We start from the raw sequence: 20,649 nt of genomic DNA, 5'->3' as shown, positions 1-20,649 counted from the left end.
GTGTAGAGTGCATGCGACTCGTAGCAAGGCTCGGCTGTTAATCATGTTGATGATTCCAAAACTTCCCAGTATACACCAACGCTAATGTGCTACTTGATCAATGTTTCCCATCATTTCCACACAGTTCCTTTCACATTGCAATGGATTGACCTGGGGACCCGTCTTATAAAAAGTTCCAATTGATCCGATCAATCGCAACTCCTTCAATCACTCCCAAGTTTGCAGTCTCCTATCTCTTTTGTACATAGTAGCGGTTGATACCATCAACAAGGGGGCCCAGAGTTTGACCTTTTCAGTTTTTGTACATGTATTTATGAGGGGTGAAGGAATATGTCAATTGTAAATGCAAGGAAGCCCAGATTCTGTCACCTCAATGAATCTACTAGTTTTCTCTCTAATCATCCCCTTAATTCTGACATTACAGATAATATTCCAAAACATTCCACTAGTACAGTTTTGAAAGCAAAAAAGAAAGTGATAAGAAATGGGTTAGATATAGTTTTGTGTTGCTCTCCTTGTTTCAAAAGATAAAATTATTTTGTATTATATCCATTTTTTGGGGTGATTTGTTTGTGTGAATATATGTAAGGAATGCTAGACAAAGACTACTCCCCTATGCTAGCATGCTTCCACCCTGATGGTTTGAACATTTAAATTTGGCTGCATTTTAACAAAATTTACAAAGTGGTTTAAGATTTAACCAACCTTTACAATGCTCCTTGGGACTTTCTCAAGCCATGTGATTATTGACACAATTAACTTCCTATTAGTATTACACACAATCAACAGCACTTGTTCAAACAGGCAATTTGTGTAATGCATTGGAATAAAACAAGTCTTAATGCCAAACTACCAAATCCATCTGTTACTTTATTTCAATAGTCATAGTAAAGACTGTATAATGTATACAAAGTGTATTTGTTGTAAGTGTTTGATAACATGTCATGCATATGGTTTGTTCAACCCAATTGCACTTCACATAAGAGTATGCAGTATGCATTCTGGCAATTGACAGTTGTAACAGATAAATGGAAGTTTGTTGCAAGGCACTTGACAGTAAATTCAAATGCATTACAAAATTTCCCTCTAGCACACACACACCCATACTCATTTTGACATTTTCCCAGTCGTATTCACTCCTACTGAACCAAGCAAAGAGCCACCGTAAATTCTGTTTTTTCGCCCAAGACCCTTCTCCCTTGGGGCACTAATGCAAATATATTGTGTGTAACATATCATCAAAGGGTCTCTAAAACAAAACTTCCTGAATCATACCTTCCTGAACAAATGGGGTAAATTTGTCACTTCATATTTGCAAGGGGGTCTGGATTTGAGTTTTTGGAGTTTGTACACATGAGCCCTACCTATGTAAAACAAAAAATGGGTTTGCAACTAGGATTTTGGGCACCTGTTAGTGTTGAGCCCTGATATACACATTACAAACATCTGGAGAAAAAAAATCACACATACACAAGATATTTTGCTTTTTCTAGCTTACACCATTTATCCAAAATATCAAGGAAATATTAATATGAAATACAGAGAAATACTTTTGATGTAGAACAATTCCTTATGTACATATATACTCTGTGCCGATTTTTAAATTCTGCCTAATCATAACTTGTTGTCAAGAGACTTATACTGGACCGATTAAAAGTTTCTGGAGGAAAATTTGTATCTCGGCAACAATTTTGAGCGAAGAATGGATCCAAACAATGGTGAGGTTGATACGCTGGACAAATGGTGGTAGGCTGTTGTTGCTGTTGCTGCTGTTGCTTGTTGTCGCTGTTGCTGCTCCTGCCTGTTACTTAGGCCTCTTCTTGGGGCGCAGGTCATTGGAGTGTCCGCACTTCTTCTTGCGGCAGTTGGTTGCACGGGGATGAAGACGGGCATAACATCTGTAGGGGGAAGAATACAAGGCAAGTTTCCTTATTAGTTTGTGTTTTATAGAGGTTACCTCATGAAAGAAACTAAGATGAAGACGGGCATAGCATCTGTTGGGGAAGAGTACAAAGTAAAGTTTCCATATTAGTTTGGTCCTTTTTTTTTTATAGGATACTGAAAGAAACAAAGATGAAGACGGGCATAACATCTGTCGGGGAAAGAATACAAGGTCAAGTTTCATTATTAGTTTGGGTTTTATAGAGGTTACCTAATGAAAGAAACTAAAATGAAGACAGGCATAGCATCTGTGCTGGGAAAAGAATACAAGGTCAAGTTTTCTTATTAGTTTTTTTTTTTTAGAGGATACTGTTATGTTTATGGAGAGAGCGTATTTAAACTTGCAGTGTCTCTTCAAAAAAGCTTGCAGCTCATATTTTTAATATATGAAAGCCCTAATATAAAGAAATACATATATCTATTTGTCAACTAAGATATACTTGAATATCCTTTGGTCTACATGATTATTTTCCTTATTGACTCACTTTCTGCAAATCTGCTTATCACAGTTGTACTTCTGGGCCAGGAGACGGAGGGAAGGCTCGATCACACCACCTCGCAGACGCAGCACCAGATGAAGGGTAGATTCTGCACAAAGAAAAATTATCAAATGTTATTTTGTCTATAGCCAAAATCACATGAAAATAACGTCTCTATGCACTAGGCCAAATTAAAAAAAAAACATGTTTAGTGTCCTACTTTTTTCAAAACAGGGAGCCCCCCTCCCCACTTTTTTTTTCTTTTCAAAATGGCCGCTTGGTACATTTTTCCTGACAGTCTGGCTATTTTTCAAGATGGCCGCTGGCATTTTTTTTTTTAAATCAGAAAAAGATGTATTTTAGCAGTGTTTTTCTTTCTTTTTTTTTTTTTTTTTTTTTTTTAAATTTCAAAAAAAAAAAGGAGGCGGCCCCCCCCCCAAAGGAAGCGGGCGGGGACGCTAAACATGTATATTTTTGTTAATGGCCTTACCAAGGACTTTGGAAATTTTTACTTCGTCTTTAGCTCCCGCAACTGTAGCACCGTGCATGCAAGGAATGAATCCTACCAGTACGCACTTACTACACCTGGGTCGAGTCCGGCTAATGTCGATTAATGTCTTGCGGCAGGGATTCAAACCCTGTACCTTGTGGTTTACGATACGATCCAGAGACGAATCTACTAGACCACAGCAAAATGTAAACTCATTGTTTTTGTGATGTAATTTAAGTAAACATTAGTTATCACTGTGCTTCTTGGCATTTTCTTCTTAGCCCTGTATGTCTGAGTAATCTGTAGCAACTATGGATACTGGGTTTCAGGCCAGATTTGAATAAATCAATCATAATTCATCTAGTTTGACTATCGGTTTTGGTTGACTATGGAACTAATGTGACATGCATGTCTGATGTCGCATACATTTCTGAATAATGTGGCAGTCTAGGCTTTCAATCAGTGGCAAATAAGATGTACCACTTGTTTTGTTGCATAACTTTACCTTTTTTTAAAGAACACCCTTCCAATGAAAATTAGCATTAGGTCCTAGCAATGCAACCTCAATTTTTTTTTATGTTGGGTTTGAAGCAGATGATCATGACAGACTCCGAAAAATGTAACTACTTGCAAGCTAACTAGATGATTATTTATGACATTTGAGACAGAAATAAATTTAAAGGGTTGTCATTGAGCTAATCAAAACTAGACATGGTAAATTTTGGAGAGCTTTTGTGTTGCAAAGCAATCCTCCCATCAATTGGTGAAAATTGCAATTAAGGCAAACAAGTGACTGTGAAGAAAGGCAAAGAAAGCAGCCCAGTGTTCAATCATTTAAACTTTGCTTACATTTTATGCTTCTGAAAATTTCTGGTTTTACAATACTTAAAAGGCCGGCTGTAATAGTTTGGCCAGGAGGGATTAGACCACAGAGCGCGGTCAATGACAGGTGGCTACCTCATCAACTCAGCTCTCAATTAAAATAAGAAAAAGAGGATCATGTGAGACCAATGATGACCGATTAGGCATTGTTTTCTATATAGAGGGAGCAAGTAGCTACAAGTAGTACAGTGGGCCTTTAAGATGGCTATAACTTTTGCAAATTACCTACCTTTCTGGATGTTGTAGTCTGAGAGTGTGCGGCCATCTTCCAGCTGCTTACCAGCGAAGATCAAACGCTGCTGGTCGGGAGGGATACCTTGAAGTATCAAAAACATAAGATAACATATTACAACAGGTACATAAGTCTGCAATCTAATATTCTGAACAGGTGATATTTATAGATTTAGATGAACAAAAATTCAGATCCAGGTCCATCAGCATAGCACATGTACATTCACTTTTACTTCTCCTTAAAAACTTTTGAGCCACGAAAGGGCTAATAATTACAAAATCCATCAGAAGACAGCTCAATGTGATAAACAACAAGAGGTCAACAGGTGTAAAATATAATTTTAACTTTATTGAGATTAGAGCATTATTTTTAGCCCAGTCTCAAATGTGATTGATGATGCAACAAGTTTTCAGATTCAAGAATTGGGGAAGGACTTACATGTATTTATCATTTGAAGCTAATAAATATTATTTTAGACTAACGAATAATGGATGTTGACAGGATATTACACACAATTGAGTAAAATGTGAAATTTTGGCAACATTTGAAGAAGAAAAAAGTTAGAGAAATTAACATTTTTTTCATCCATGAGTATTTTTTGGTTGTTGAAAGAATTATTTTAAACAAAAACACTGGTTTGGCAAAATGACACTGGTGCCCCATATTGTTGCAATCTTGACTTGGGCTTGGTTATTAAAAATCTCTTCACACAAATAAAAAAACAAAAAAATCTCTTGTAACTACAGAATAACCCATCATGTATCATGACACAGTCTCTGGGATGAGTTTGGGTGTTAAAGAGTCAGGGTCATGGTCAGCTTAGGATGGAGGTTACTTGTATGTACCGTAAATAACGTTGTATTAACCGCACTTTTTTTACCGCCGGTAAACATCAAAAGTCGGGGGTGCGGTTTATACACGTTACAGACATAATTCATGCTGCAAATTGTGTCACTGAGGCTGAAGTTCTTGGCTTAGTTAGATACCATTGTCCTGAAAATGACACTCGTTTTTAACGTTTTTTAAATCATCCATCGGAAGTTCTGACATTAGAAAAAATATTTCTAATGTGAATGTTATACTATAATCTTGAATCTGATAAATTTTCATGTAATTCTGATGATGCAAAATATGAAATTTGGGGCCTGGAATTGTGCTCTGTCACTGCCAAGTCAATCATAATTGTGTTGGGATTGTTATTATGTACGTGCGGTGGACAAAAAAAATTTGCATTGCCATACGTGTGATAATTCATGTAGTGAGATTAAGAAATACGTGACCAAAAAAATATATATATATTTCCAGCGATATTTTGTATGAAAATACTTGTCACAAATCTACAAATAAGCAATATTTTATTTTTTGAACTATTATTATTGTAATATTTCTGGTTGATTGATGATTTTAACTTACGTGAAGATGGATGTTTGTTGATTCTAAATATATGTCTAGTGGTGGTAATTGGATGGATTTCATATTTTGAGTGTGTGTAAGTACGTGTGTTGGTTACATGATACATAAGTGTAAGAATTTCGGCCAAATTTTACAATATAAATGATGAAATAAATATATATTGTAGTACCGTATTTTCCGGCGTAAAGGCCGCACCCCCAACTTTGACATTTCGTAGAGGAAAAAAAAAAAAAAAAAAAAAAAAAAAACGGACCAAAACAAAATGATCGTAATTTTCTTGTAGAACACTCTTTTTTTTACAAACTATACCAAATTCATCAATATTCTTATAAATCAACAAGAAGTTAACCTAAAAAATGATCATAATTTAGCAGATCTTCATCGACTTTTAAGCTAGTTACTGTATCGTACGCAGATTTGGTATCCTACAATACCCCTTCCTCGATGTGCGGTGTAATCCGAAAGAGCATTTTTCGACCTGCGCAGTTGCGTTGCGCGGCAGCTAGCTCCCTAAGACGGCCTGTCCCTTTGTTTACTTTTTGGCGATGCAATGGTATGGACTTAGATCTAGATCTATCGGCAGATTTTATTAGAAAAAAAAGTTTTTTCGTCTTCATGTCAACTATGCAACATAAAATTGTCGGTAAGTTGTGTGGAGTTATTCTAGAATTGTCCTGTACCGTTGTCTAGTCATGCTACCGTTCCTATAGTCCCATACGTGCAAATGGACGTGATGTTTTGACCGCTGAATTTTGTTGTTGTTGCGTATACGCCGCACCCCGACTTTTTGATTTTTTCTCACCCGAAAATACTGCAGCCTTTACGCCGGAAAATACGGTATTGTAATTTATTTATTCTGGAAAATTACGAGAATTTTTTTTTTTTTTAACCTCTTAAAAATAAACAATTATAACAACAGTAATGAAAGAGCCTGAATTGTAAATCCAATATGGCAGCTTGCATGAGTCTCAATTTCACACAACACCACCGACAAAATATTGACAAAATAATCATTTAATGTCAAATTGAAATCAAGATTCATGTACACTTGCAAATAAAACATGATTAAGGACAGGAATATGAATGTAAGTACACTTTTTCATTACGCTTTCATGTGAAATTAGTGCCGGACGAAAGCAGTGCTTTTCATCAGGAATGGTGGGTGAAGATCCCCCCTGCTGGTCGGCCCAGCACCTGCCCAATCCCGACCACTATTCTTACTATCAAACTTTGGCAAAAGTGATTAATTTTCGTTTAACAGAAAACCGTCCTGTTTTAACTAGCGTTCAAACGAAATTGAAAATATCTGGGATGTTACAACACTTATTCTGGGGGAGAAGAAAAAAGAAGAAAAACAAAATATATATATATATATTTTTTTTTGAGGGCGAAAAAGAGGGGTGCGGTTAATACACGAGGGCGGTTTATACGTTATTTACGGTAGCTTGTCAGGGATATTCAACAGTTGCTACACAATTACAAATCTTGCAAATGCAGGGCTAGTTTCTAAAAAGCCTTTGTAAATCTCAATTCTTGGGCATGTAATAGCCACATGTTTCAAGAATTCATAAACTTTTCAACAGGATGTGCACGAACTTAAAGGTAATACAAAGTTTTGGGAAATTTTGAAAATTGGGTGGATAGTGAATCTTTACAATTTGTATATATTTGGATGCCCCTGTGGATGTATTATAAGCACTAAAAAACTTAGCCCCTAAAACACTTCTGTTTTCGAGAAAAATTGAATATAACAATTTACCGGTGCTCCCGGTAAATTTTGATAAATTTCGAATAGCGCCTATGGCCGTACAATGGTAGGTGCGACCATGAAAATCTCAGAATATGTAGTTGTGATATATAATTTCCAAACGGTAATAGCTAATCGGTCAATTTTAGTCAAGAAACATTGTTTCATAGCTAAATTAATATCTTGACCTTGAGAGGGAGCTACACAACATAAAAAGTATATTATTTATAATTTCATAAATTTAGACTCGATTTCAACCGCAACGACGATCAATGAATATTGTAGGGACGCATATGCTTCCAATGTGTTAATTTGAACCAAATTCATGACCCCACGCCAAAACTTTGTAATACCTTTAACCCTTACTGTACTGGGCTATTTTGAGCACCCACTGACTGGGGGGGGGGGGGGGGGGGGGGGGGCCTGGGAGGCCCCCCCCCCCTTATGATCTCGGCCGTCGATTGTCCGATGAACACGAAAATTTGCATGTTTGTAGATATTTACGTAAGGAACAAGATGGTATAATTAGTTTTTTCCGAATATGTAAATTTTTGTCGTTAGCCTAATTAATTATGCAAAATGCGCTAATTTTATGCATTTTACAGAAAACGTGTCAAACTCCACTTTTTGAATGTTGAAACTCATTATTCATATGAAACTTCTTTTCTAACACAAAAAAGTTATTTAAATGTAATTAATAATGATAATTTATGCAAATTTTGATGGATTTTAAATTTTTTTTGGTTTTTTTTTTATGACATGCGCATACTAATTGTTATGTAACGCCGTACAGGTATATCCGATTTTGACGAAAATGGTATCAAAATGTGCGTAAGACTTGAGGGAAAAAAGTCATGAAACGACAATTCAAAATTCCAAGCGGTTGCGGCGCAATCTCCGAAAATGTCGAGGGGGGGGGGCCTCCCAGGCCCCCCCCCCCCCAGTACAGTAAGGGTTAAGATGGTTACAAGATAATGGGCCATGGTTGACTACAAAATATAAAAGTACCTTCTTTATCCTGGATCTTAGCCTTGACATTCTCGATGCTGTCGGAAGGCTCCACCTCAAGGGTGATAGTCTTGCCCGTCAGGGTCTTCACGAAGATCTGCATGGTTCTCTACGCAGCTGAAAGAGCAAAGAGATTGTCTCATATTAGATATTTTAGTTATTGAATATTAGAAGGACAGTTTCGAAGTCACGCCATGCACAAAGCACAGCATAAAACAACTCTTTTTATTAGGGTGGGGGGGGGGGGGGGGGTGTTAGGTGAATGATTTACAGGCTTAAATTTAAAAAAAATTATGTTTTAAAAATATTTAATCAGAAAGGATGATATCAAGAAAGTGTCTGGACAAGGAATGAAAGGTGCAACACAAATGGCAGGTGAAAGAGTTGCATGGCGTGCTCTCGTGAAGACCACAGCAGCGCTTTACAGCGCCACCTGAAGTTGATGATGATGAATCAGAAAGGAAAACTTAATACCGGTAAACAGAATTTATAAATAATCATTCACATAATCCCCCCCCCCCTTAAATGAAAAACAAGAGAGTGAAATGTTTACAACCCAATACACAAAAAGAGAATAGTTATCCACTCATTACTAACAATCTAATATATCACGATGCCTTCGCTTCTCGGCCAGCGTACATACCTGTACACACTGTTAGAAATAGGATTGCTTTGTCCTGAAATAAGCATGTTCATGGGGCACTCGCGAGATTCATTTGTTGGTCTAATATATTTAATCATCTCAAATAGAATTGTAAAATCTCTCACTGAAAATTAAAGAACACCTACGATCTTCTTGGACGTAGTTACTTTCAGTTTTGTTTTGCCAGCAGCCGATCTAGCGGTTTTTTGGCAAAAAACTAGCCCGTTATCTTCCCACCATAAACCTTTAAGCCCGAATTTACAAAGGAGATTTGTCGACAAACCTCCTTTGTGAATTCGGGCCATAGAGTCCCGGTAAAATTGCCCGCAGCGGATCTGCTGCTGGCGCAGTAGCTCTGAGGGCAAACTGCCAGCCCACTAGCTTCCGACCATTTGCGTTCTGCAGAGAGTGTGGCGGAAGATTTGTTTGCTAAATACGATTTCGGTTCGACTATGCACATTACGCGTTAGACTTTAATAGAGTAAGGACGATTTTAAATCTACAAATTTTTTATACAAAAATCTGTCAGTTTTCTTCCTATTTGGTTGTAGGCCTGCAGCACCTAAAAAGAAAATTTCTTCTAATTAGCTCCTGACCAAATGAACTTCAAAGTTGACCTTGGACTAGTTATTCTGCATCTGCATCAAGAGGGCATTGTTGATCATTTCAGCAGTAGGGGCGCTGGTCCGAGAATGTAGATAATCTTGTCAAAAGCGGACAAATTGCGTCCTCAAAATAAGGATCGTCCACATTTTTCGCGGACATTTTTTTTTCCCAGCGCAGGTTTCTGGTTCCCGCTCTGGCGATGCGAAAAACGGATTCCATGTAAAAAAATACCCCCAGTTCACTTCTACTTTAATAGGTTGTCCATCTTCCCAAAGGATTTATTGCTCATAACGTAAAACCAACCCACGGATCGGAAATCAGAATCGTCAGCGAAAATGCGGACGATCCTATTTTTGCGGGCGTGTCTGTACGCGTTTAAGACGATCCTTATTCACAGACCAGCACCCCTTGCCCTACTGTAGGGTGTCTGAACGATTTTTCAATTTTCAATTTGGGATCGTTTTTCACCATTTATGTTTGATATTTGAATAAAAAGTGTAATCAGAATAATACATTTCAAATTTGAAGCTTCACCGATGTTTCAATCAAAAGATACAGCCCCTCCAAAATGCTGGTATATTCATATCATTTTGGTCAAAATCGACGAAAAAGACGTCCACGCAGAGTGATGTTGTTTTGCTGAATTTAGCCAAACAGCTGTATCGCGCGATATGCAAGCGTATGCATATCGTACGCATGCTGCTAAGCCAATGCACGACTTGCAAGCTTGAGCTACGCTGTCTCCGCGACATGTGCCATTGACTAGTATGGTTAGCGTTCGTCGCACAAAAAACCCGGAAGTGAATGCACGTTATAGTCAATGGCAATATCGCGGAGATGTCTCCGCAATATTGCCATTGACTTTAACGTGTATTCACTTCCGGGGTTTATGGTGGGAACGGCCATCCATACTTTCATTCACTATAAGCGCACATGTTACGCGATGTAACCATGGTTTGGACTGAGCGGAGCTCACGCCTCCCTAATTAGCTGATTCCAAAAATGTGGGAAGGGTATTTTTAAACTGTTGGGGCGAGTGATCTCTTGGGGCTAGCGAAAAAATAAGTGCATACATATTTTCCTTACGTCTAGCCGGACATAAGCCCTGGGGGCGCAGCTCAGGAAAGTGGCCAATTTTGGAGCTAGGATGCAAACAACATTTAAATCGCTGTTTTGACCAAGATATTTTTAGAATTTCTGGGGTGCGCCCCTATGGGGAATATGGAGAAAAACCTGCTCTTTCATATGACACCTCATTTATTGAGTTTCACCTTCAGGATCACAAGCCCCAAAGGTTTGAATTTCAATTTTTTTTCATAAAATCATTGACCAATTTTCATGGTCGCGCAATGCACGTAGACTGCATAGGGATGCGTGCAATCTCTATGGGAAGTATTTTAGCACACAACATCGGGTGCGCGATCAGACACCCTACGCATAGGGATGCGTGCAATCTCTATGGGAAGAATTTTAGCACACAACATCGGGTGCGCGATCAGACACCCTACCTACTGATCAAGGAGGCATTGAGATTTTTAGTAGACTATCTTCTTGAATCATTTTTAAGATTTGGAAGCTTGACTAATTTGGACAGAAATGAGAAACTGCAAAAGCCAGAATTTAATAATTAGAGTAAAGGAGCCGGTAATCGGCCAGCTCCCGTTTTCGGCCAATTGGTTGGATGCAAGGTAAAATCACTCTAAAATACATCGCATAATAGCATAACACATATCCCACACATACCATATCATGCCAGTGTCACTGAAGAACCACATTTGCAATGAAAAATATATCCTAAAATATCACATTTTAGCGATGTAATCGGCGGTCCCGCTACCCAAATCTGAAAAATCGAGTTTCTTACGCGTGTATGTAAGAAATATGGGTACCATAAAATCAGCTTTATTTCAAGTATCTCAAAAGTATCTCATCGCATGTATTAAATCAATGCAGCCGGACCCTGCCACGCACACACGATATGACGATATGTCTGTCTAATTCAGATTCCAACTTCCGATCACCGCTGTGCCTGTCTTCGGCCAGGCGAGCACCAGGGAGCTCCGGCGTGGGATACCTGCTCCGCCCGCTTGTGCTGTACATCAGCGCGGAAACGCACGGCGCGCGCGAACGCTTCCTATTGACTTTGTACATGCGGCAGTAAACTGAAACGCTCGGCCGATAACTGGCTCCAAAACAGTGAAAATTGAAATGAATATTGTCATGGCAATTCGTGATTTTTTTCTGGGATTCTTTTTTTGTTTAAATAATAATAATATTTGCTTCATGATTTGAACAAAAAATGATAATAAATAGGAAGTAAAGGGTCCTAAAAATAGGATTTTGTCTTAAGTGGCCGAAAACGGGCTCCTTTACTCTAAATTTGATTTGATCATTTGGTCTCAAATTCTTAATTTAGTTAAAGAATCCACAGCCTTGGCTTTACTTAAGTCTAACTCTAACCCTAATGACGACCGATTACTAATTATGTGCCATAGAATAAAGATTTTAGACAGTGTTTTTCACAGCACTCTGCTCAGAAGTGGGCAAGCGACAGTCGGGCATGCATGGCCATCGCCATTGCATCGCCATTGGTGCACAGCATTGGCCATGCCATTGCATAGCCACAGCACACGCACAGACAGAGCTACATGCACAACATTCGTACGTAAATGGCCGGTGTACGGCTCACAGAGCTTGAGTGACCAACGACTTCAACTTCAAGAACATTTTAACAAGTAAATCTAATATCAGCGTTCATAATACACACATGACAATGGGCTTGGACATTTATATCATCCTTATATATATTCAACATATTTCAAAAGCACTGAAAATTGCATGCGAATAGAGCAATTTTGTGTCTGTAATGCGAACACGTTTTTTACTTACGTAGAACTCCAATGAAAAAGATCGCATCTAAGGTGCTCGACGCTGAGGGCAGCATAATGTTTAAATAGAGGATCCTTGGACTTATAATCGTCAAGGATTTTGATTGATTGATTGATTTTTATTCGACAAGCTTCCAAGTTAACATACAACAATATACAATAATAACAGATCAAAAATAACTCAGCTTGAACAGGATAACCCACGAAAGCTCGAGAGCTTATTTCCAGTGGGGTCCCTTACAGACATGTATCAAATTAATAAGTTAAAGGCACACTGTCCTACTTGTATAGCTACTTTCCTGTATAGAAAACTAATTCCCCAATCGGTGCCTGTTGGTCCCCCATGATCCTCTTTTTCTTATGTTAAATGAGAGCTGAGTTAATGAGATAGCCACCTGTCACAGTGACCTCGCTGGCTCGCTGGGTGGTCTAATCCCTTCTAGCTGAAGTAGTAAAGCCTGCCTTTAAAAAAGTAATATTTACAGACAGATAAGAAAATTAAAAGAATTACTTATTAAAGATTATAATAATAATAGCAACATGATAATACGTACAAGAAGAAAAAGAAGAAGGAGAAGAAGAATCAGAGGAGGAGGAAGAAGAGGACAATAATGATGAATTTGTAGAATTTCTATAATGTACGAAAACATAAGTATATACAAAATTAAAAAGTATGAACCGGCAGAAGAATACAAATTTCAATCATATATTAAACATGTCATTCACTTCTCTTCTCTGACTGTCAAGTATTAGGTGGTAGAAAATGTGACAACTTTCATTTCAATTTACTTTAATCAAATCTGCTTTAATTAGTTTAGTTCAGTACTTTTCACTTTCAATAGAGAGGAAAAAAAACATACATAAAATAGATAAAAAAATATAAAGAGCATCATAAGTAAATAACGATGCAAAGCAATATTATTCAGGGGCCAACAAAAAAGCACATAGCTTCATATAGACTTGGATTTATCATCCCAAAAGTTAAAGAAAACATGTGACAGTCATACAGGAATCAAGTTAAATAATAGATTGATTGATTGATTTTTATTCGCCAAGCTTCCAACAAAGAACATACAACAATATACAATAATAAAAGATAAAAATGAAGTCAGCTTGAACAGGATAACCCACGAAAGCTCAAGAGCTTATTTCCAGTGGGTTCCCCTACAGACATGTACAACATTAATAAGTTGAAATAGTAATATTTACAGACAGATAAGAAAAAGAAACAATTACTTATCAAAGATAATAATAATAACAACATTAAACTGATGATAGAAATGGTAATAAGTACAATAAGAAAAAGAAGAAGGAGAAAAGAAAAGAGAAGGAGGAGGAGGAAGAAGAAGAGGAAAATAATGATGAATTTGTAGAATTTCTATAACGTACAAATACATAAATATATACAAAATGAAAAGGTATAACCGGCAAAAGAATACAAATTTCAATCATATAACATTTCTATTTCTTGTTGTAAGTCGGTAACAAGATCGAAGTTGGATCGAATATAATGATTCGATCTAGTCTAAGAAGTATATTATATTCACAGAAAATGGCAGTTCGTGCCATAACATTTAGTGAATGGAGAACTCCTTCAGATCCATTATTTAAAAGGTTGCGAATCCTAAATGTGTATAATTTACATGATTTATCCATTTCTACTTTCATGTTTGATCTAGTCAATGGCAATTTGCCTCATATTTTGATAGAGTACTGTGACATTATAGAACATTGCTATTCCACAAGACAAAAAGAAGATGGACAATTACGTCTTCCAAAATTAAGAACGACACAAGGTCAATTTTCATTGTCTTTTGTGGGCAGTGAATTTTGGAATAGATTACCTGTTGATGTCAGACCAGGCGCGGATCCGGGGGGGGGGCCGAGCGGGCCTTGCCCCCCCCCCCCCCGCAAAAAAAAAAGAGAGAAGAAAGGAAAAGAAGGGAAAGGGAAAGAGGAGAGAAAGGGAAAGAAAGAAGAGGAAGAAGAAAAGAAAAGGGGAAGAAGGAGATCGAGGACCGAATGGGCCTTGCCTCCCAGGCTGTGCCCCCCCCCCAATCAAACAAATAAGAGAGAAAAAGGGAAAGGGAAAGAAAAAAAAGAAAAAGAGGAGATACTGGCGTACTGTTAGGGGGGGGGGGAGGGGGCTTGGGGGAAATCAAATTCAAACGTGTTTCATTTCTAATTCCATAACGGTGGATTACAAATAATGCTGAAATGACATAATTTTCCGAGATTTTTCCTCACTTTTTAGTAAATTATACTTTTTATGCGTTTGTTGGAAAATGACAAATTCCTGAATTTACAGCCATGCAAGAAATATGATTCTTGAGATTCCTACATGTCAGGGCCCGAGGAACGGTGGGGAGATCGGGAGCCTCGACCCCCCCCCCCCCACTTAAAAAAAGTATATTAAAGAGAAATAAGAAAGAAAGAGAGCAAGAAAGAAAAAATAGTTAACTGCCAGTGTCAACAATAATGAGGCATCAAAATATGCTCAGGTGACCGTGATTAAATGCCTAAAACCCCTAAGCTTTCGGGAGCTCTGCCCCCTGGATTCCACCTAGGGCCCTAAGGCGGGCCCTTAGATTCTCATCTGACGGTAATTTAATGCCTAAGACCCTGATTTTGGGGTCTCCGCCCCCAGGACCCAACGCCAAATAGTGTCCTGCCAGTGTTACAAAATAATAAGGTATAACAAAAACTGCTCATCTGACCGTAATTAAACGCCTAAAACCCCTAAGCTTCCGGGGGGCTCCGCACCCTCGACCAGGGGTCCTAAGGCGGGCCCCTGAATTCTTATCTGACCGTAATTGATTGCCTTAAACCCCTGAGCTTCCGGGGTCGGACAAGGTATCAAAATGTGTTTATCTGACCGCAGGTGCGTAGCCAGGGGGGGGGGGGGGGGCGGTGGGGGCTGTCCCCCCAAAAACAACGGCAAAAAAAAAAGAGAGAGAAGAGAACAGGAAGAGGACGTAGGAAGATAAAGGAGCAGACAAAGAACATCTTTAAAATTCAGAAAAGGATTATGAGTAGAGAACGGTACAACGCAGCGTCTTCTTTCTATAATAATTTAATGAAACGTCAAAGCTTCCGCACTTTGTGCAGGAGGGGGAAGAGGGGACTGAATTCAGAGAAGGATTAAGAATCGAGAACTGTACAACGAATCGTCTTGTTTCTCTAATGATTAAGTGAAACGTAAAAGCTTCTGCGCTTCGCGCGGGAGGGGGGGGGGGGGGGAAAACTAAATCCAGACAAGGAGTCGAGAACTGTACAACGAATCGTATTCTTTTTTTAATGATGTAATGAATCGTAAAAGCTTCCGCGCTTCGTGCGGGAGGGTAGAAACTGAATTCAGACGAGGATTCAGAGTCGAGACCGGAAATACGAATCGTCTTCTTTCTCTAATGATTTAATGAAACGTAAAAAGCTTTCGCGCTTCGAGCGGGAGAGAGGGGGGACTGAATACAAACGAGGATTAAGAGTCGAGAACAGTACAACGAATCGTATTGTTTCTCTAATGATTTAGTGAAACGTAAAAGCTTCCGCGATTCGCGCGGGAGGGGGGGGGGGAAACTAAATCCAGACGAGGATTAAGAGTCGAGAACTGTACAACGAATCGTCTTATTTCTCTAATGATTTAGTGAAACATAAAAGCTTCCGCGCTTCGCGCGGGAGGGGAAGAACTGAATTCAGACGAGGATTAAGAGTCGAGAACTGAACAACGAATCGTCTTCTTTCTCTAATGATTTAATGAAACGTAAAAGCTTCCGCGCTTCGCGCGGGATGGTAAAATTCGAATTGAGACGAGGATTTTTTTTTCGCGAACGGTTCAACGAATCGTCTTGTTTCTCTAATAATTTAATGAAACGTCAAAGCTTCCGCGTTTCGCGTAGGAGGGAGGGGGAAACTCGCCCCCCCCACCCTGCACCCACCCTCCCCCTGCATTACGTCACTGCTGGTCACCTTTACGTACGAATATTTGGCTCGCAAAATTTCAAATTTGGGCCCCCCCCCCCTAAGAAATCCTGGATCCGCGCCTGTGTCAGACTGACAAGGTCTAGAAATAGGTTTCGGAATTCTGTTACAAGTCATTTGTTGAACAAGTCATGAATGAAATATCAAGTGTACACAATTCATAATTCATATTTTACATTATTAGTTTGTATATTTTAAGACATTGTTGAGTACTGATTCTTGTTTTTTTTAAGGCATCGATTGTAAAAGTAAATTCATTAATTTTTGTTTTGTTACATTCTCTTAACTGATTTGTACCAATATACTTTGTTTAAGGGGTTAGGCTCGACTAGCACATGTGCTATTATCTGGCCCCTTTTTACCAACCAATAGTTTCTCTTTCTGTATATGTAATTATTGTATAAAATGTATGAAATGTATTGCTGTTGGTAAATAAATCAAATAAAAAAAAATCCAGTTACTTCTAGTATGATATATTTTATGCACGTGATGCAATACGAGCTGATTTGATCTTTGGTTGACTTCAAGAAAACCAACTTTAGAAAGTTCGCTGTAGCCAACATGAAACCTTGGACCAGAACAGTACTGTTGATGAATCTCACCATTTTGTTAAATCCATACAACTTTGATATCTGTACAAAAAATTCAGACGAGAATTTGCTTTTTTTTTACAACTGATTCTACTAAAGATGAAAATGAAATTGCGCTAGCCAACTCAATGCCTAATACTTCACATATTCTTTCCTCTTGATTAATTGATTATTGTGTGTCACTCTGAATTCAAATGACTTTTTAGAACTACTTTTAGAACAAAACAAAATGCTTTCGGTTTTTCCCAAGTGTAAAGAAAGCTTATTATCAGTCAATCGACACACGTAGACAGTCCGCCCCCCCCCCCACTCCGAGAACGGACGGACCCCATGCATGTTACCAAAATGTCCGGTAAAGGGGTACTTTTCGTGCGACAAAGTCCGGCCCGAGAATTGTAAAAAAAGGGGTGTATTAACTTTTCACCCGGAGATTTCTTTAAAAAGAGGGTGTTTTTCTTCTTTTCTCTCATCTCTTTGGACTCCTGAGAAATTATTCTGAATTTAGGGGGTTACAGTGAGCATTTTTCATGATTTAGGGGCCGGGGTCTCCAAGGCAGGAAAAGCCCGCGAAAAGCCCGCGAAAGGGGGGTTCGGAAATGTTGGCAGTCCTCAGAAAGGGGATGCTTTCAAAAAGAGGGAACAAGCATAATGCGTACCCTAAATAACACTGGGGGGGGGGGGGGGGGGCAGGGTAGACAGCTTTTCACTGAGCTTTTCCTCAATATATTTAGGATCAGGATTTGAATAGAGTAGTACGCTGGATCATCTGCGTACAATAATAGTTTAAAGTCTTTTATACAAAGGAAGCCAGGAAGGAAGCAAGGAGTTAACGAAGTGTTATTCTTGAGGTGGTGTACTGATACTGTCATATACGTATCGGGTGTTTGCCTTGCAAAAACTTGAACAATATTTGTGACCTGGACCTATTGCTTCCACCATCTATCACTGGCAGTTGTGCCGTGTCTATGTTTATGTTCATCTCAGCCCTCCAGCTAAATGTACGTATGACACCATCTCAAGAATATACCCCTTACAAAAAGAAGTGAAGGGTAAATGAAGGGTAATCTGAATGGTGAATGGTAATTGAAGGGTATTTAAGTGGTAGAGTTTAATACAAAGGGTATCTTAATGGCATTTGAATGATACCATTTGAGTGGTGAAGGGTAACAAAAAAATGAAGGGTAATTTGAAGGGTATTTCAGTGGTAGAGTACAATTCAAAGGGTATCTTAATGGTATTTGAATGATACCATTTGAGTGGTGAAGGGTAAAAAAAAATGAAGGGTAAATTGAAGGGTACTTCAGTGGTAGAGTATAATTCAAAGGGTAACTTACTGGTATTTGAATGGTATTTCAATTATACCATTTGAGTGATGAACAGTACCAAAAAAATGAAGGGTAAACGAAGGGTAGTCTGAATGGTGAATGGTATTACTCAAAGGGTATCTGAATGGTATTTCAATTATTATACCATTTGAGTGGTGAATGTACACAAAAATGTAAGGATAAACGAAGGGTAGTCTGAATGATGAATGGTATATGAATACCATTTGAGTGGTGAAAGGTACAACAAAGTGAATGGTAAATGAAACAGTGCCCCCACTATTTCAAGTACACAAAAGGTGCCCCTTTTTACATAGGAAAAGTGCCCCTTTAACTTTGTAAGAAGTGCCCCTTTAACTTTGTAAGAAGTGCCCCTTTTTATATAGGAAAAGTGCCCTATTTACTTTGATAAGTGCCCCTATTAATTTTTAAAAGTGCCCCTTCCCATTTCCACCTTTGATAAGTGCCCCTTTTATTTTGACACGTACCCCTTTTCCTTTAACAAGTTCACATTTTCCTTGGCAATAAGTGTCCATTTTCCATTCTCATAATTAGTGCTTTTTTAAAATCTCTAGTAAGTTCCCCTTTTCAGGTACGAGAAGCGCCCCTTTTCATTTTTAATACGCGCCTCCTTCACCTCTGATCATTGCCCTATTCAAATATGAGAGGGGCCCCTTCCCTTTTTAATAACTATCCCTTTTTTACTCTAATAAGCGCACCTTATATTTTCACAGGTGCCCCCTTCCTTTTTAATAAGTGCCCCTTTTCCTTATGATAAGTGCCCCCATTTAAAAATGAGTACCTTTCCCTTCTCATAAATGCCCATTTTAATCTATGAAAATAGTTCCTTTTCATTCTCATAAGTGCCCCTTTTTATCTCTTGTAAATGACCCTATTCAATTCTGAGAAATACTCGTTTTACTTTGACAAGTGCCCCTTCCCATCCTGATAAGTGCTCTTTTTATCTTATATAAATGCCCCTTTTATTTTGACACGTCCCCCTTGTCCTTCCTAAATAAATGCTCTTTTTCCTTCTTATAAGTGTCCCTTTCCCCTTCCCTTTTCCCATTTCATCTTTGATTAGTGCCCAATTTATTATAACATGTGCCCCTTTTTCTTTTTAATAAGTGCCACTTCCCCCTTCTCATAAAAGTCCCCTTTCACATCCGATGACTGCCCCTATTAAAATCTGATCGGTGCCTCTTTTCTTTCAACAAATGCACATTTCCCTTTATCATTAGTGCCCCTTTTTCATTCTCATAAGTGCCCCTTTTTACCTCTGATAATTACCCTTTTAAACATGATATGTGTCCCACTTTCCTTTATAATAAGGAACCTATCCCTTTGTCATAAATGTCCATTTTCACTTCTTATCAATGCCCCTATCAAAATCTGATGGGTGCCTTTTTTCCGTCGACAAATGCCTATTTCCCGTTCTTATAAAGTCCCCTTTTTATCCCTGGTGCGTGCCTCTTTTTTTAGGTTTAAGAAGTGCCCCATTTTCACCTCTGATTATTAGCCTTTGTACTTTGACTCATGCTCCTTTTTTTCCTTCTATTAAGTATCTTAACCCATTCGATAAGTGTCCCCTTTTCCTCTCATCATTAAACGTGCCCCTAATTTCAAGCGACTAAGAGCAATTCCCCCCCAAAGCTCGCTCGCTACGCTCGCTCGTAATTATAGCCTAGATGTTATAAGTATGTAACTTATCAAAGGTCTTTTTAGTCTTCCGTTATGAGAACGTGCTTATAACCCCATCAGGATTGGGTTTTTCCTCTTTATAAGATGTAATTTTTCGCACTGCGACCTCACAAATGAATTTTCAGACCATCATATCCAACTGCAAAGTATGATGCTTAAGCAATATCTTATATGATGTAAAAAGATTAACGAATACTGAAATCATCCCTGATAATGTAATCATAATATAGGGGTATATATACCAATGTGTAAAATATTGTTTATTTTCGATTTGAGGATTTCCCTTTGAAGGTTCCCCTTTTCCCAGAAAGTGCCCTTTTTTGTTGGTGCCTTCCCAACTTTGTAAGTCGCTCCGCTGCCTATGTGAATACCTATAGTGCATATATGTAATTGACAGCTACATAGAGAGCATTTTAGTTGCAAAGTATAGTAAGGATTTAGTAATATAGGCCCTAGAAGCCGGTTGAAACGTTAAAAAATGTATGTATGAAATTGTTTATAACTGGTGAAAATATAGTTTCCTTTGATGCTTACGTATAACACATTGGTCAATATACTGTTGGTCATAAAGGTGGAATAATGTCTTTTTACCCCAATTTATGAAATGATTTAGACAATGATTTATTCCTAATAGATCTAGATAATAGTATACGTTCTCAGATTTTATTAAATAATAATATGTGAGTGTTTGTTTCGCGTGACTGCTAAAGCATGTGTGTGTCATTAAGT

General features: G+C 38.3%; 1 protein-coding gene across 2 annotated transcripts; it reads right to left on the bottom strand.

The window, feature by feature from the left end:
• Positions 1-1,478: 1,478 nt before the first annotated feature.
• Positions 1,479-12,389, bottom strand: LOC584839 (ubiquitin). 2 transcript variants are annotated; one of them, XM_030977701.1, is made up of 5 exons: positions 12,331-12,389; positions 8,193-8,309; positions 4,022-4,108; positions 2,427-2,529; positions 1,479-1,898 (listed from the first exon to the last, which is right to left on the bottom strand). In XM_030977701.1, the coding sequence occupies exons 2-5, from the start codon at positions 8,293-8,295 to the stop codon at positions 1,805-1,807; spliced, it is 387 nt and encodes a 128-aa protein (XP_030833561.1). In that variant the 5' UTR covers positions 8,296-8,309; positions 12,331-12,389; the 3' UTR covers positions 1,479-1,804. The 2 variants fall into 2 exon arrangements, with proteins under 2 accessions (XP_030833561.1, XP_030833562.1); XM_030977702.1 differs by lacking the exon at positions 1,479-1,898 and adding an exon at positions 2,014-2,092.
• Positions 12,390-20,649: the final 8,260 nt, after the last annotated feature.

Source organism: Strongylocentrotus purpuratus, unplaced genomic scaffold, assembly GCF_000002235.5.
Source record: "Strongylocentrotus purpuratus isolate Spur 01 unplaced genomic scaffold, Spur_5.0 spur5_scaffold_1, whole genome shotgun sequence".
Lineage (NCBI taxonomy): Eukaryota > Metazoa > Echinodermata > Echinoidea > Camarodonta > Strongylocentrotidae > Strongylocentrotus > Strongylocentrotus purpuratus.
The sequence above is the reverse complement of the archived record's forward strand: the minus strand, read 5'-3'. Positions and strand labels throughout refer to the sequence as shown.

Bases quoted from the DNA above. Each gene is read 5' to 3' on its own strand.
- LOC584839 (XM_030977701.1), bottom strand. From the start codon at position 8,295: ATGCAGATCTTCGTGAAGACCCTGACGGGCAAGACTATCACCCTTGAG. The intron at 4,109-8,192 runs GTACTTTTATAT...TGATACTTCAAG, and splicing joins TAAGATCCAGGATAAAGAAG to GTATCCCTCCCGACCAGCAG. The intron at 1,899-2,426 runs GTGAGTCAATAA...TTCCCCCTACAG, and splicing joins GATAAGCAGATTTGCAGAAA to ATGTTATGCCCGTCTTCATC.